This window comes from Aedes albopictus, chromosome 1 (genome assembly GCF_035046485.1).
Source record: "Aedes albopictus strain Foshan chromosome 1, AalbF5, whole genome shotgun sequence".
NCBI lineage: Eukaryota > Metazoa > Arthropoda > Insecta > Diptera > Culicidae > Aedes > Aedes albopictus.
In genome coordinates, this window is record NC_085136.1 from 15,074,038 (window position 1) to 15,091,549 (window position 17,512).

General features: G+C 43.7%; 1 protein-coding gene across 3 annotated transcripts in view; it reads left to right on the forward strand.

Annotated features, from left to right (window-relative positions):
* Positions 1 to 17,512, forward strand: part of LOC109415389 (paired box protein Pax-2a) — an 83,116-nt gene that overhangs the window by 14,919 nt on the left and 50,685 nt on the right. For 2 of the 3 annotated variants that reach the window (XM_019689257.3, XM_029855214.2), the window contains exon 2: positions 698 to 758. In XM_019689257.3, the coding sequence (XP_019544802.2) occupies positions 707 to 758 (52 nt within the window). In that variant the 5' untranslated portion in view covers positions 698 to 706. Of the gene's footprint in view, positions 1 to 697; positions 759 to 16,179; positions 16,727 to 17,512 lie in introns of those variants that run through there. The other variant, XM_029855215.2, reaches the window with a different exon arrangement.

The following is a 17,512-nucleotide window of genomic DNA, read 5'->3' on the forward strand; positions in this document are numbered from 1 at the left end:
GAGTCCAAAATTCGTTCGTCCAAACGTTCTGTCCCTTTAAATTCCCCTCTAACAATCCCGCTCAAAATTCCACCTTTCCTCCTCCTCTTCTTGGCGTAACGTCCTCACTGGGACAAAGCCTGCTTCTCAGCTTAGTGTTCTATGAGCACTTCCACAGTTTTTAACTGAGAGCTTCCTCTGCCAATGACCATTTTGCATGTGTATATCGTGTGGCAGGCACGAAGATACTCTATGTCCAAGGAAGTCAAGGAAATTTCCTTTACGAAAAGATCCTGGACCGACCGGGAATCGAACCCGTCACCCTCAGCATGGTCATGCTGAATACCCGTGCGTTTACCGCCTCGGCTATATGGGCCCTTTCCTTCCACGAAAATCAACAAGTCAACGACACTTCAACCAAACGGCGGCAGCGCAACACTGCCCCAGCATATGAAGGAATATCCGATTACCATCGTATCGTCGTTGGTCGTCCATCGTTGTCCCTTCTCGGCAAGCACAATAAGAAACGATGACGACCACGATGCCGCTGATGATAATGATGACGGTGACGATGCAAATGTGATGAGGTTCTCTAGAATACACTTTATTTCCCCCCATCTTCAAACGCCTAGGATCGGGCGGATAGAACAAACCGCAACGCAACCTTTTTTCGTCTTTGTTGTTCTTACTTGCCCTTCTTTCTCTCCCTCATTCACAGCTGCAGACAATGCATTACAATTCGTTCAATTGTAAGCAAAACATCCTGGAGTACTACACCTGTACGTATGAGAACGAACGCGGCAAGCACACCACACTACTATTATTATCATCATCAGCGTTTATAATAAGTATATAAAAACTGCGTGAAAAACGTAGAGGGTTCAACAAGTCCTTCGACTTTCACACAGTCGTCGCACCTTACTCCTGTTCAAAATAATGTGACCGTCTTTAGGAAGTGATAGTTTATGGGTGTTTGATAAACGAAGTTTTGAATTGCGAAAAAAAAATTCCACGCGCTCCAATGGAAATCAACCCCTTGACTCCCAATTCGCTAAACGGGTGCTTCTTTCAAGCAAGCTACGGAGCCACTTGATCATCTCTGCTCCCTGAAGACACAGAACTGAGCTCTATTCAGTTCAGTGGAATCGAGTTCTGTTCTGCGTCTGTAGGATACTGTAGAATGCTACCTTCTCGTTTGGTGGCTTATTGTTAATTAGTTCAATTTGATTAAGTTGGTAATCTGCCAAGTATGCCGGCCTTCGCTTTTGTCTGCGGTTCTCGGGAAACGATTCTTCATTGACTCTCTTGGGGGTTACCGAAAGTGCATCTTCATTTTTTTCTTCCTCTGTAAATATGAACTCATTATTATGTATATAAGTACCATTATTATTATTTTGAAAAGAATCCAAATAGGGAATACCGAAATTAGATTTATCCTCGGATATTGAACCTTGAGTTTTCAATGGATTTCGACATGCTGTTTTTTGGCATGGTTTACATGTCGATTTGACAATACTCCCGTTTCTAAGTTTTTCAAATGTAACCTTGTTCCCTCTCGTTTGATGACCTCATGTTCTTGAGCGTTGAATGTGGGAGTTAATTTGTTTTTCCTTAATACATTTTTCACTAGTACAAGATCTCCAACGTCAATATTACAACTTGTTGCTCGTCGTTTCGTATCTGCATATTTCCTTCCCTTTTCCTTTGCTTGTTTGTCATTATCTTTCTTCGAATTTCGACTGTTGGTGATTATGTTGGAAGGGGAATGGCGTTCAGTCTTTGGAGGAATAACTCAAAAACGGATTCTTAAGCTTTCATCCGACGTTTCGGTCGCTATATTGCGCCTTCTTCTGGGAATCTGTGGACAATGGTTCGATTTATGTTGTGTTTATGTTTGTGTTTATGCTACTCACTAACTATGCTCCGTTTTGTCGTCAGTATGAGCCCACAGCATAGGCCACATTTGTCCCAGACGTAACGTATCGCTACAACAAGAATTCACATGAGTACCAGGCAAGCATGCTGCGCAAGTAAACTTTCCGTCTGGTTTTACTTACTCTGCCGCCGCCGGCGGATGGATGGGATAAATTATCCGAAAAATATCCGAAAAAACTATCCGGGTCGCAGAACAGCGATGCAGTTGCCCGTTTTGGCGCCACTTTTACTCTGTTTGTGTTAACTCTTGTTGTACCGATTCGTTTGCCTGTTGGACGACCTGGCTTCGTGTATTGTTTTTTAAAGTGTGTAGTACGCCGGCGTACGTATTGCTCAGATTGTCTGTATCGGTGCGCTTGTTCACTGTGTTCGGTGTGTTTGTAATATGACATGTTTCTAGTATGTGTAAGTTTTGCTTCTTAAGACCAGCATCCACGATTCGTGTACGATCGAAAGCGAAGACATGGCGGTTGGCAGCCGAGTGATCTAGCAGCGCTGTTCGTTCTCGTAGCTGCGCTACCTCCACGTCCTCCGTCGTCTTCCCTTGGTCCCACATGTTTTCCAGCCGATTGGAACAGGAGCGGTGACTGGAGATCCTCGTTTTTAGTTTGTTTGATGTCATGCCTACGTAGCACGCGGAGCAGTTGGCACATGGGATGTGCATAGTTAGTGAGTAGCATAAACACAAACATAAACACAACATAAATCGAACCATTGTCCACAGATTCCCAGAAGAAGGCGCAATATAGCGACCGAAACGTCGGATGAAAGCTTAAGAATCCGTTTTTGAGTTATTCCTCCAAAGACTGAACGCCATTCCCCTTCCAACATTTGTCATTATCTATTGCCTTTTCTATATCAACATTTCTCGTTGTTCCGGGTATTCTGTCTCTTATATTCCAGCCAAACATGAGTTCTGATGGGGTGTAATTGGTTACTGCATGTGGGGTACTGCGATAGGCATGTAGATAATTTAGTAAATCAGTTTTCCAATCACGACTCATTGAAACGCTAATCCTTATAGTTTTCAGTAATGTTCTGTTCTGTCTTTCCACTAAACCATTTTGAAACGGTGCATATGGTACTGTGTGGTTCAAACTTATTCCATTGGATTTACAGAACAGTGAAAATTCCTCTGATGAGGAAGGTTGACCATTGTCGCAGACAATTTGATGAGGATAGCCGAACCTAACAATTTTCTTTTTAATAATATATCTTGTGAATGCAAACATTAAAGAAACAAACCTGGCAAAAACTTCTCTTAGTTTCATCACAGTGTTCTTTGCCGTCATCGATTGAATCAGGATAGTTTCTACATATCGGGAAAAGTAATCAGTAACAACGAGTAGATGTTGACCCGAAACAACTTCTGTGTAATCAATAGCAATCTTTTTCCATGGTCCATCCGGCATTATACTTCTTGTAATAGGGGCAACATTGGGCTCAGAAACTAGAATACATTCTGAGCAGCTATGAACAAAATCCTCCACCATTTGGTCCATCCGAGTCCACCACACTTTTAATCTCAAACGACGTTTCATAGATGACATTCCGAGATGTGGATCATGGGCTAACTTCAAAACTTGGTTTTGCAAACTTCTTGGAATGACAATACGTTGATCTTTCATTAAAATATTTCCATCTGTTGTGAGACTTTCAGCTAACTTTTTATATCTTTATAACGTTTTTGGCCAACGTTTTGAGTTGTATGGGAGCCATCTGATAATTTCCTGCAATTCTTCATCGGTCTTAGTAGCTGATATGATTTCATCCATTGTCAAAGCATTTGGGCAAACATCGCTAGCTACTACTCGAATTATTCTTTCTGATTCTTCATCATAACTTTCGCCCATATTTGGAGTTGATTGACATAAGCGTGACAATGGATCTGCTATATTGTTTTTCCCTGGCCTGTACATTACTTTATAGTTGTATGCCATTAGTCGTAACTTCCAACGTTCTATTCTGGGGGATGTTTTCAATCTTTCTCCAAAAATTGCGAGTAAAGGCTTATGATCGGTAATAAGCCAGAAAAATTTCCCATACAAATAGTAATAAAACTTCTCGCAGGCCCATACTAACGCCAAAGCCTCTCGTTCGGTCTGAGCGTATTTTTGTTCCGTTAGCGTAAGAGTTTTAGAAGCGTAACAAATAATGCGATACTTTCCACACTTTCCACGTTGCACTAGTACAGCACCTAATCCAACAGGACTACCATCTGCTATAACATAAGTATCGTCAGTAGAATCGTAGAATCCCAATGTTTCTTCTTGAAGAAGAATGGCTTTTAGTTGCTCAAATCGTTCTTGATGGATGGATTCCCATACAAAGGGCGTTCCCTTCCGAGTGAGTAAATTTAGAGGGTGCGTCAAAGTTGCAAGGTTAGGAATAAATCGATGAACGAAGTTAATTAATCTGAGAAAACTTCGTACTTCTTCAGCTGACTTGGGTGGTTGCATCCTTTCAATAGCGTCTAATTTCGAACGTGAAACAGTAATTCCTTTCTCAGTGATGAAATATCCTAGAAATTCAAGTTCCTTGACATTTGCCTCTACTGAGTTAAAAGAACATTATATTGTTCTAGCCGGTCATACACCATTTTGGTCCTAACAGTCAATTCCTCCGCATTTTTAGCAGGAATCAGGATATCATCGATAAATACGATCAACCAAGGAAAGTCAGCAAAAATGACATCCATTACTTTTTGAAATAGTTCTGGTGCCGCAGATAAACCGAACATCAATCTCTTATATCGCATTAATCCCAGAGGGGATATGAAGGTGGTAATGTAACGGCATTCTTCACGAAGCATAACTTGATGAAAAGCCTGCTTTATGTCAAGTTTAGTGAACACTTTGTTTCCGCCTATTTTCTTGGTTATTTGTTCGAGTGTAGGTAGTGGATGGATTTCTCTGACAATAGCCTTATTTGCCTCTCGAAGGTCAACAATGATGCGGACTTCATTTGTGCTCTTCCGCTTCACAAGTATAGGTGAAACCCACTCAGAAGCTTCATTGACACGTTCAATTATATCGTGTTCCAATAATTCTTTTAGCTTTTTCAAAGTTAGTTCCTCAAGAGGAAAAGGGATACGACGTAAACTTTGACGAACCGGAGGTACAGTTTTGTCAATTTTGATGTTTGCCTCAATTCCTAATAACAACACCAATTTAATGCGGATGTTATTATTTTATTTGAACATTTAATTCAAACTCTATCTTTACTCAAATAAATAAATGGCTAATTCTTACCTTTAAGACAGGGGAAACTATTGTTGTCCACAGTGTTCAAAAACTTGACCAATCCCAGCGTAACTGCAGTACTTCCGGATAAAAGGGAGCACTTTCCACCAAGGATGACATAGAAGGTGGTGTCGATGTTCCTGTCGTTGATCTTCACGTCTGTGTCTACTTCGCCTAGGACGATCAAGGGACTGCTGGATCCGTATGCCTTGAATACGTTGGTACTTCCCTTCCGCACCGAGTATGCTGTAAATCCAATTTGTTTCAATGTCTGCCAATCATTCTCGCTCAATATGTCCTCGTCTGCACCGGTGTCAATTACAAACGGAAGTGGAACTCCTCCAACTTCTACACGTACGGTTCGCTTCGATCCAAGATGGAAAAGGTTGAAGATATCGCTGTCCATGTCCTCGTTATCGCGTTGCACAGTTGTGGCGTTCTTCCGGGTTTTAGAACCATAGCTCAGAATACAATCTTCCACTTTTCAATCTGCAGAATCCATCCACATCAAGAAAGCCATCCTGGACACCAGGTTTCTTGAAATTATGCCGATGTCATCCAAAAATAATAGCTGCATTTTTTTAGAGGCATTCGGTGAAGAGGTCTCTTATCCTTCGGGTTCTCCATGTTTCAAATTCCTAGACGGATGCATTACTTCAGATTTATTTGAAATTCCGGGTTCTAATTAGAAAATTGTTTCTAATGTAGACTTCATCCCTGGGAATTTCTACCTAAGTACCCAAGTAACAATTTTAATTTTATCAAAGTTTTTTAGCGATTCAAAAATCCTAAACATAAAACCATTGATGCCGACTTGGAAATGCTCTCGAGTTCTTGTATGTCTCAATAAGCCCACGTTCTGGCTAGTTGGCCCAGTCTTATTAGGGTCTACAGGACTTCGTATGCAAACCGGCTTAGGCGGGTTGTATCATAGTTTTATCAATCTTCTATATAAAACCATCTTCTGACTTGTCAAATAATTGTTTTGATTATTTTTCACTCTCAATGTTCGATCGTCAGAATAAATTATGCTTGGTTGTTTATCCAGCCATTAATTGGAAAGATGCAGATATTGAATTCAGATTTGTTTTCCTATTTAATACGTGTCAGGAGACATGCCACGGAAAATTTGTGGTGAATGTGACTGTGATAATGACAAAAACTAAGTGCGCCACACAAACTATGCATTATTTGGAAGTTAAATGCATTAAATTTACTCGGTGGAATTGGGTGCAAACAAGGTTTTTTCAACACAGCGGAGTTTAAAAGAGATTATGTAATTTTTCTGACAAAATCAAATAGCGGAAACGTGTTGTATGGTTTAATTAAATCTTAAGCTGTACGTGAAATCATAAAATTGAGTAATAATTTGTCTGTATTTACATGAATTATCCCGGCTAGGCGACATATTTTTCTGATAAAACTCTGTGTTCCTGATGATTCCTCCAATAGGGCTAACCCTCCTGAGGTAGTCATAACTGAGCTCATGATAGAACTAGCGGTTTTATCACAGCATTTTTTTGGTTTATGTTACGGCCACGAAATCTTTTGTTGGTTTTATGCATTGCCTCACAGTTTTGTGTATTTGTTTACAAAAAAAAATCTCTCCGACAACAACCGCAAATGCAAGTTTTATTGAAATGGTATTTAATAAGTGATAAAACCAATTCATGTCTACTTGCAAGTCTTTAATTGAAGATGTTCATAGCAGAAGGTATATGATAGTTTTATGGAACGCCAAAGGTTCAAAATAAAAAACTACCACATAAAACTAATTTAGAACAACTAGCTTTTTGACATGCTCGTATAAAACCAGGATAAAACATGAATAAACCTTCAAGGCATGCTGATTGTTACTTGGGTAACCATCATCTCGATAATTAAACAAAGAGAAGACATCCCTAAAAAAACCAGAATCCAATTCCTATCTAGGAAACACCTTGGGGTCCGTATTCCATGTATCATCTCCGTTTTTACCTACCATGGGCCAAGCCATTCCGAGTCTCCGATTTGATTTCCTTCAATCGCCAAAATGTAGAATGCTACCTTCTCGTTTGGTGGTTAGAACAATAATGAATTTATTTGTGCCTTAATTTGTCAGTTACAAAATGCAAGGCTTACTACGATGCTACAGATACGGATTTGGTCAAGTGGCTCCGTAGCTTAGAGGAAAGAAGCAACCGTCTAGCAAATTGGTACTCGTAGGTTTGATTCCCACCGGAGCACGTTGATTTCTTTTCGAAATTCAAATCTCAATTTGTTCATCAAAAATGTGTTTCTGTTGTGAGCATGAATATCTTAGCAATTGGACGTTGAAATTTCCACTTGACTTGGTTACCCTAAGCAAAAAACCGAGAAACTGACAAGAATAAATTTGTCATAACGCTTTGGTTATAATGACTACTATTTATGAAAAGATGACAAATATTTATGATATTCATTGTTATTGTCATGATATCATGACTTGTAGTCATAATATCATACACTAGTATATTTTATGATTTTATTAATTTTTCGTCATAAATTTGGCAACGGATTTTTTCGTGATATTTTGAACATTCTGATTTAGTCTGTAATGTACAATGGAACCTCGTTTTATATCATGGGCTGGGAGTGCATAAATTAAAACATGGCACAAAAGAGGGAGTTTTTTTTCATAAATCACGGCAGCAGTTTAAATGAGTAAACTTAATTCTCGAGAAAAGGTTTTGCTCCTGGGGGTTTGAGATGAAGCTAAGAAGGCTTCCTGGGGTTTCAGGATATTTCAAGGGCGTTTGGGGGGTTCCAGGGGGATTTAAGAGAGCTTAAAGTGGTTTCCAGGAATTTTAGGTGCATTTCAAAATCATTCCAAGTGGGTTATAGAGGGGTGTTCGTGCTGAAACCTCCCGGTACCTCCTGAAACTCTGAGGTTCACTTGAAACTCCCCTGACACCGCATGAAAACACCTGAAACTCTCCTGATTCCCTTTCGTACGCCCCTCAGACACTTTCGTACGCCTCTAATATTCCCTTAAACATTATCGCCTGGGACACCTTGAAATCCCGCTGAGACTTCCTGGAACCCCCCTGAAATGCCCCGGAAACCTACTAAATCGTCCCAAGATTCCATGAAACGCCCCTGATGCCCCCTGCTATGCATCTACGCAACCCTTAGAACATTCCTCAGGACTTCTGGAAGAACTTAAAATGTCATATCTAGATTCAATCACCTGCAGCCCATTTCAGAAGCTGAACCTGAAAATATGGTATATGAATAACTTGTGCGGCTAGACCAATCCGACCAGAAAGTCTGAACTGAATCTAGATACAGTAGACGTTCGATAACTGCAACATGTTTACGTTTCACTTAGCGCACCAAATTCCGATAACTGCAACGCTTGACAGTGTCAACAAACCATCAACTGACGTAAAATGAACGTGAACTTCATCCAACTGTTCATTTGGGCTGACATGGCGCACCATTCTGACATTTGGCGGTGCAATAACTGCAAATTTGTTGCACTTACCAGACTTGCACTTAAAAATCATTGCAGTTAAACCGTTTGCACCGACCGAACGTCTACTGTATGTCGAAATGACTTTTTCAGCACTGTCTGCTGGAACCCCTCTAAAACGCCTCTTAGACCATCTCAAACGTCCCTGAGATCTCCTACTACCCCCTGATACGCCACTAGACTCTCTAAAACGCATCTAAGGCATCCTGTAATCCCCTTACTTTTAAAAAAATATTTTTGAGACCTCCTGGAGCCCCCTGAAACTGCTTCACCTGAGATCCTCTGTATAGCCTCTAAGGCTCCCTAAAACTCCCCTCAGGCCCCTTGGAACCCCATTGGAAGCCCGTCTGAGACCTCATGACACACCTTTAAATCCCTGAAACCTACTGAGATCCTCTGAATAGCCTCCAAGATCCCCCTAAAACTCCCCTTGGGCTTCCTGCAACTCCCCTGCAGTCTTTCTTTGCTTTTCTTGATAAACGTCTCCCGGCCATCGTTGCTTTAGTCAGTAGTATACCTCTCTTTATGCCATTGGCTGGGGGTGCATAAATTAAAAATGGGCATAAAAGTAGAGAATGGTGTGCATAAAATTTGATTTTACTAAAAGGCTTCTACTAAAAGAATCCAGTTCACAAGAACAGATCTTGCTCCATTTAAGATAAGATGGGCTAAGGGAGTTTCCAGGAAATTCCCAGATACCGACCCCACCAGAGAGGGTTCTAAGAAGCTTCAGGGGCGTTTCAGGGGGATTGTATCGGGAAATTTCAGGACCCTTTGAAGGGCGTTCCATCAGGTTTCGTTGGCATTTGAATGGGATTACGGGAATTTCAGGGACGTTTTAAGGGGCTTTGAGGGTAATTCAAGGGGGTCTCTGGAGCCTTTGAGGCGCGTTTCAGGGATTTCAGGTGCGCTTCAAGGCATTTCGGAGGCATTTCAAAAAGTTTAAAAAGGGCTTCAAGAACGCTCTAAGGGCGTGCTTAGGGGCTTAATAGCGTTTGATAGCATTTCGTAGGAATTTCAAGGGGTTTTCAGGTGTGTTTTTGTTTTTGTTTTGTGTTGTTCAGGGGCCTTTCGAAGGCGTTCCAAGGGGTTTCAACGATATTTTAAATTGAATATAATGATTAAAAAAGCATTTCAATGGAATTCTACAGGTTTTAGGAGTGTTTCAAGGGGTTCGAGGGTTTTTTATGTAAAGATTTCCTTGAAAATCATCTGAAATTTCCTGAAATGCCTTTTAATTCCCTAAAACCTCCTAGAACCCGACGTAATGCACCTGAGACCCTCAGAAACCCCCGAAAGGGCTGAGTAATACCTCTGAAACCAACTGAAAATGCTCTGAAACTTCCTGAAATGCCTCTGAACCAGAGACTCTTCGAAACCCCAGAAAACGCCTGCGTAACGCCTCTGAGATCCACCAAAATGCCCATCGAAAGTACTCCTAAAACGCCACTAGAGCGCCCCAGAAACCTCGAGTGTCAAGTGTGAGTGTTACACCTTCTAGCTGGCGTGCGAAGTAGACGAGGCATTCACCCATCGATTCAGGAGAATTCAACCAAAACCATCACCCTCCTGCAAATACATAAATCGTTGTTCAAACAATCAAAGCTCTATTTAGGCTGGGACCGCATTCACAGTCAGAATTCGTTGGAGGGAGGTAAATACCTTACAACCACCGCGATTTTTCGGCTGCCTTACATCCGATAGAGCTAATTTTTTGTGAAGTTGAGGCATATCGTAAACTAATCACCTTCCAAAAATTAACTGAATTGGTTGAAAGATAACAAAGACAACCGTAATGGCTCGTAAAGTACCACCCACCGTGTATAACGTATCCTGACTGTACATGAATGTATTTCGAGGACGCAGAAGAACGAAAGGCTAGGAGAATTAGAGGGGAGTCGTACGGGTTTCGAAGGGCCTTCAAAGAAAATTTAGAGGTGTTACCGCAGTGGACTGCAGTAGCGTTTTCGGGATGTTTCAGACGGTCTCAAGGAGTTTCGGGGGGTTTTCAGAGGCGTTACAGGTGCACTACCTGAGGTCCGAGGCGGTTTCAGGAAGTTTCAGAGAATGTGCAGAGGGCTCTGGAGGCGCTACACGAGGTTTCGGAAGGTCTCAGGGGTGCATTACATGAGATACGAGGGCATGAGTTGCAAAGACTTTTCAGGTGGTTCCGTAGGCATCACTGGGGTATTTTTAGGTGCTGTGGAGGGTCTCCAGTGCGTCACAGGGGGTCCGCGGGGGGGGGCGGTTTCGCAACCATGTCAGCATGATTCAGAGGAGTTTCATGGGGTTCCATATGCGTTTTCGGGCAACTCAGAAGGTCTAAGGTGTGTTACAGGGGGGCAAGAGGGTTTAAGGAGTTTTTGAAGCCGTTTCGGAATATTTCAGAGGATTTTTAGAGAGTTTCTGAGGCATATTTGGGGATTCTGGTGGATCTCAGGGGGTTTTAGGAAGTTTAATGGAGCTTACAAAGCGTTTCAAAGAAGCTAGACGAGAGGATAGGAGAGACCAACGGATCTGGAGATGTCAACAGCTTATGGGGAGTTATCCACGAAGCAGTGACAACAACAGCGCAAGAGGTGATAGGTACCTCTCAGCAACGCCAACGTAATGGTTGGTTTGACGAGGACTGCCAACGAGTGACGAACGAAAAGAATGCCGCCAGAAGTCGAATGCTAGTGGCCGGTACCCGGCAGAATAGAGAGCGGTACAGGGTTGCAAGAGCAGAAGAGAAACGAATCCACCGCAGAAAAAAAAACGGCAACATGAAGAGAGTGCTGAAGCGCAGGAAAGTATGGACAGGAACGATATGCGGAGGTTTTATGCAACTGTCAATGGCGCGCGGCACAAGACTGCGCCAGTTCCCGCCATGTGCAATGACCGGGAAGAAAATTTGCTGACAGACAAAGCAATGGTGGCAACCAGGTGGAAGGAGCGCTTCAAAGATTTGTTGAATGGTAGCAGCGAAGGAGCAGCCAGGAACAGGATTAACATAATGGATAACAGTCAACCAGTGGAACCACCAACACTGGATGAGGTTAAAAAGGCCCTTAAGGAGCTGAAAAACAGCAAGGCTGCTGGGAATGACGAGATCCCGGTCGAACTTCTTAAGCACGGAAGCGAGCAGCTACATCAATCAATCCATCAGATTATTATAAAGATTTGGGAGGATGAAGAATTGCTTACCAGTTGGTTGGATGGCCTCATATGCCCAATCTACAAGAAAGGACACAGACTGGAGTGTGCCAATTACAGAGCCCTTTTAAATTCGGCGTATAAGATACTGTCACGTGTCCTGTTCGCGTGCGACCTCTTGAGGAGCCCTTCGTCGGCGAATACCAGGCTGGTTTTCGTGAGGGCCGATCAACGACGGATCATATGTTTATCCTGCGGATGATCCTAGATAAATTTCGGGAATATAACTTGCTGACTCATCATCTGTTCATTGATTTTTAAGCAGCGTACGATTCAGTGAAAAGAAATGAGCTTTGGCAGATAATGTCAGATCATGGTTTTCCGGTGAAACTAATTTAGACTGATACGCGCAACGCTGGATGGATCAAAATCAACTATTCGGATCGCGGACGAAGTATCTACGTCGTTTGTGACCTTGGATGGAGTGAAGCAGGGGGATGCTCTTTCAAATTTATTGTTCAACATTGCACTCTAAGGAGCGATTAGGAGGTCAGGCATGCAGAGGAATGGCTCTATCATCACACGGTCGCACATGCTCCTTTGTTTTGACGATATTGATCTCATCGGCATCGATCGTAGGGCAGTGGAGGAAGCTTATGCTCCTCTGAAGAGAGAGACAGCGAGGATAGGCTTGACGATTAACTCTACCAAGACGAAGTACATGATAGCGGGTAGAGACAGAAGCAGGCCTAGTGGTGTTAGTGCTGAGGTAGTGATTGATGGGGAAGTGTTTGAAGTTGTTGAAGAATTTGTTTATCTTGGAACACTTGTGATATGTGAAAATGACGTTTCCCGTGAAGTGGAAAAGCGTATTGCAGCTGCGAATAGGGCCTTTTACGGATTGCGTAGCCAGCTTAGGTCCCATAACTTGCAAACGCAAACAAAATTCGCTCTGTATAAGACGCTGATTCTTCCGGTTGCCCTCTACGGTCACGAAGCGTGGACGTTAAAGGAGGTAGACCGAAAAGCTTTTGGAGTTTTTGAGCGCAAAGTGCTGCGGACAATTCTCGGTGGGAAACAAGAAAATGGAGTGTGGCGCAGACGCATGAATCACGAGTTGTACCAAGTATACGAAGATGCGAATATTGTGAAACGTGTAAAATACGGCAGACTTCAGTGGGCTGGACATGTAGTGCGAATGTCGGAAGAAAGAATAGCGAAAACAATATTCAGCAGAGAACCCGGTAGAGGTAGGCGACTTCGTGGCCGCGAACTCGCTGGCTGCACGCGGTTGAAGAAGATCTACGATCCCTACACGTTCGGGAAAACTGGAGGAACATCGCCCAAGACCGACGAAGATGGTGCTCTACTATACGCTCGGCGTTGGAGTAAAGTTACTTTGTAGCATATTCTTGTTTATCGACCGTATTCTATTATTAACTTGATGATTTTGTGGCTATATCGGTCTCTTTCTACTCATAGTATAAGGGAGTAGAGATCAAAGTGGATAATGAAATGATAGATATGATAGAATTCGCTAGGTAGCGAACAAGTGTGAAAATTTATAGAAGGTGAAATTAGGCAAGTAGGCCATGTATTGAACGAATACATCGAATGCGTGAAACTTCTGCCGTGCGACCTGTGCTTTTAAACAGATCGGCTTGGTTGGTAGTTCATACCTGAAACTTTTGCCAGTCTTGGTAAGGTGGTATGAACTACCAACCAAGCCGATCTGTTTAAAAGCACAGGTCGCACGGCAGAAGTTTCACGCATTCGATGTATTCGTTCAATACATGGCCTACTTGCCTAATTTCACCTTCTATATATATAAAAAAAATCACACTTGTTCGCTACCTAGCGAATTCTATCATATCTATCATTTCATTATCCACTTTGATCTCTACTCCCTTATACTATGAGTAGAAAGAGACCGATATAGCCACAAAATAATCAAGTTACTTTGAAGCCAACAAGGTATCAAGGTAGATAACTTTTGACATCAACCTGCGGCAACCAAGCGAAGTCATCTTTCTGGCTGACGGAAACCATCCGAAAGACTGTAAGCACGAGTGGCATCGGAAGCTGTAGGACACCGTGATCTCAACGCCATCGTCCAAATGTAGTAACGGAGTAACTACATATGTAGTAACGAATTGAAGATCCGTCGACGAAGCCTTAACTTGGTTGAGATAAGTAGGTACCCGTGCCCGCACGGAAAGCATGCTACTGGATGGAAGCGGTGACCATGGCGGTGTACCAGTAGAATACTGCCATATCTAAATCCTTTCAAACGCGAGTTTGGCACAATTAAAAGACAGACATTAACCATCTCCAAGTGTTCAGTCTACGAGCATGAATGCACATTACTTAGCAGAAGAGAAAAACGCTCCACTTGACAACTCAGAAGCTGATGTACTGCGGGTGTTGTCCAGAATACGACGCTGAAGCCTAGTGTAGTAAGTGCACTAGTGAATGAGGACACCAGTCCCGATCAAAGCTGCCTTCCAGGTCTTCTTGTACCATCCGGATTTCTTGTGAACACCAGCTTTTCAGGGTTGTTGCCCGGCATTCTTACAACATGTCCGACCCATCGTATATTTCCAGCTTTTGCAACCTTCCGGATGCTAGGTTCGCCGTAGAGTGCAGCGAGCTCGTGGTTCATTCTTCCCCGCCACCTTCAAGGGCGATAATGAACAGCAGACATGAGAGTCCATCACCGTGTCACAGTTCTCGCCGAAATTCGAACGATCTTGAGAGATCTCTCGAAACTCTTACGCAGTTTTTTACGTCGTCAATCGTCGCTTTAATCAGTCTAGAGAGCTTCCCGAAAAAGCCGTACTCGTCCATGATTCTCATAGCTCTGTGCGGTCGGTACTGTCGTATGCCGCCTTGAAATCGATGACTAGGTGATGCGTTGGGACCTGGTATTCGCGGCATTTTTGGAGGATTTGCCGCACGGTGAAGACCTGATCCGTTGTCGAGCGGTCATCGACGAAGCCGGCTTGATAACTTCCCAAAAACTCATAACTCATTAACTTTGGGTGAAAGACGACGGAAGATGACCTGGGATAGCACTTTGGTGGCATTCAGAATTGTGATCACTCGGAAGTTTTCACATTCCAACTCCGGGAGTAGCTCGGTCTTCCAGATCCGGACTGTTAACCAGTGCAGGCAGGGCAGGTTACCAACTTTCCCGGGCTCACCTTGATGAATTCCTTAACATCCCTCAACGTAGGAGTTTGCTCGTTGTTGCCCCCTGTTTTACTGACGTAGTCATTTCTCTCGCTGCCTTGGTTCTCCGCATGTCTGCGCTGCCCGCACCATTCAGTTGTTCGTCGTAGCGCTGCTTCCACCTTTCGGTCACCTCATGTCCGTCCGTCAAGATGCTCCTGTCCTTATCGCTGCACATTACGGCTCGCGGCAATAAGCCTTTGCTGGATGCATTGTGCTTCTGGTAGAACGTTCGTGTTTTTTGTGAATGGCATAGCAGTTCCATTTGCTCGCACTTTGCTTCTTCCAGGCGGCGCTTTTCTCCCGGACAAGTTGGGTCTGCTGTTTCCGCATTATTTAATATCGTTCCATGTTGTGCCGAGTTCCGTGTTGTAGCATGATACGAAACAAGGGCGAAGGAGTCCCAAACGTGGGAGCAAGTAGATGTACAAGAAGAAATAGAAGGAAAACAGAGGAGAAACCGCACTGATGGCTCCGGCTGAGGATGTCGCAAGTTCTGGAGCATCTCCGATCGGTGTGGTGGAGGATGATCAATTTGTCCCCTAATTCCGGTTTCAGTGTAGTTTTACTATATGGTTGGGTTCGGGTTTACGAAGTATGTTGTCATTGTTGAAGTTGACTGGGTTCATATGTCAATCTTCACAAAGGGAGTTCAGGGATAATTGTAGCTCGACTCCTGGAAAAGTTCTAGTAGAACTTAACTCTAATTCAGTTTCAGTTGTGACGTAATATCTGAAAAATACAAGGATCATCAATAAAACTCACAAAGTAACCATACCATTACGAAAAACAGTGTAATTATGTGTAAATATACTGAAGGAATGCGCGCCGAACAGCCACTTGTTCAGCACTCGCGTGCGCGCGAACAATCCACCCGGCCGGCGATGATCGTTCCAACGGACTTTTGCGTCCTACATAGTTCCACCGCGCATACGTTATCCTTGCCGAGGAGCAGAGAGGTTCCTCGCCTAACACACTCAAGTCTCCTGCGGCTCATCGAAGTCGCCTTTTTCCTTACCGTTAAGTCTCCTACGCACACACCACCGTCGCATAGCGTTGCATTGTGGTGGAAGGAAAAAGCCGCTCAACTGTGTTGGTGCGGCGAGAGGAGCACTACTGTTGTAGGTGCGATCCAAGTTACCTGCGCCATTTTAGCGGCTCTCCCCGGCTACTCGATCGCTCGCTCAGCTCGGCGCACTTCAGTCTGTCTGTGTAGTAAGCGTGGTGTGGAGGTGTTCCGCGCAAAGGTTCGGGGTTCGCCGCGACCGACCGCCGTCTCAGTCAGTCTCGTTCGCTTCGCTCGTTCCGCTTGGTGCGTTTTCGGTACTTGCTCTCCGCTGGCTGGCTGGCTGGCCCTGGATGGCTGGCAGGTCTTCCACTCAGAAGATCCAGTCGAGCAACTGTGAAATAAAACAGTGAAGTGCGGTGGAGTGTTTTCTGGGGATTTGACTCAAGTGAATATGGAGTGATTTTCAGTGGGGTTCGGTAGAATGGAACGTGTGAACCTTGAAATGTACACTTTTGAGGATTCTGAAGGCGATGGGAGATATCGCTTTGGAGCGGACAAATTCGCACGGGAGGATCAACGAGCAGCAGAAGCACCAGTAACCTGATGAACAAGGAAGCCATTTCCGAGCAGAGTATACCCCGAGTGTGGTCTGAAATTTGCATATGGCAGTCGTTGACTGCCAGCCCCCCAGAGCCTAGAAAGGTTTAGTAAATGTTACATTTGTCTATTGCTAACTATTGCTAACAAATTCGGACTAATAACTATTCTATGACTACAATTCAATGATCGTAAAACAAAAACTATATGAATCCAAGTAACCATCGGCAACGAAAGAAGCGCGATCCTTTCCTTTATGACATGCCGTCGCCACCGCCGTGCGTCGTCGTCAGTTCGCCTAGTTGCTGCTCAGAGTCGAGTCGGTGGCGGTCGGTGGTGATCGCTCGGTTCTTGCGGCTCGCCTGCTTGGATGAATCAACAGGTCAGCCACAAGTTCAAGGTCCAGCCAGAGCCAATCCACTCTAAATAGCACTGCGGCTGCCACCGCCACCGCACACACTCTGCACAGCACTATGCGCAGCAACAGCGTCGTCGTCGTCGTCGTCGTCATCGTCATGATCGTAGTAGTCGTCGCCGTTGTCGCCGCTTTTTTGCCTTTTGCCTTTCCACATCCTCTCTGGTAGCGCACGTCCATTGTGTTTTATAGTTCACAGTGGTTCGGAAAGGATTTCTAGTGCTCATTGGAAGTTGATTTTTGAATAAATAAAATAAGAAAATAGATAGTCAGCATTTTTATAACACGTGCCCACCGTAATTTGCCATTCGTCTTTCAACCTATACAATTTATTTTTGGAGGATGAATAGTTGAGGTCATCCGTTGTTTCGATCCAAAATTCGTCCGCACTCGATCAGATCAAAGCTTTTCAGGTTCTTTTTGAAGTCCCAAATATGGAGATGAACCAGCCTCGGGCTGAAAATCTCCCTAATAAA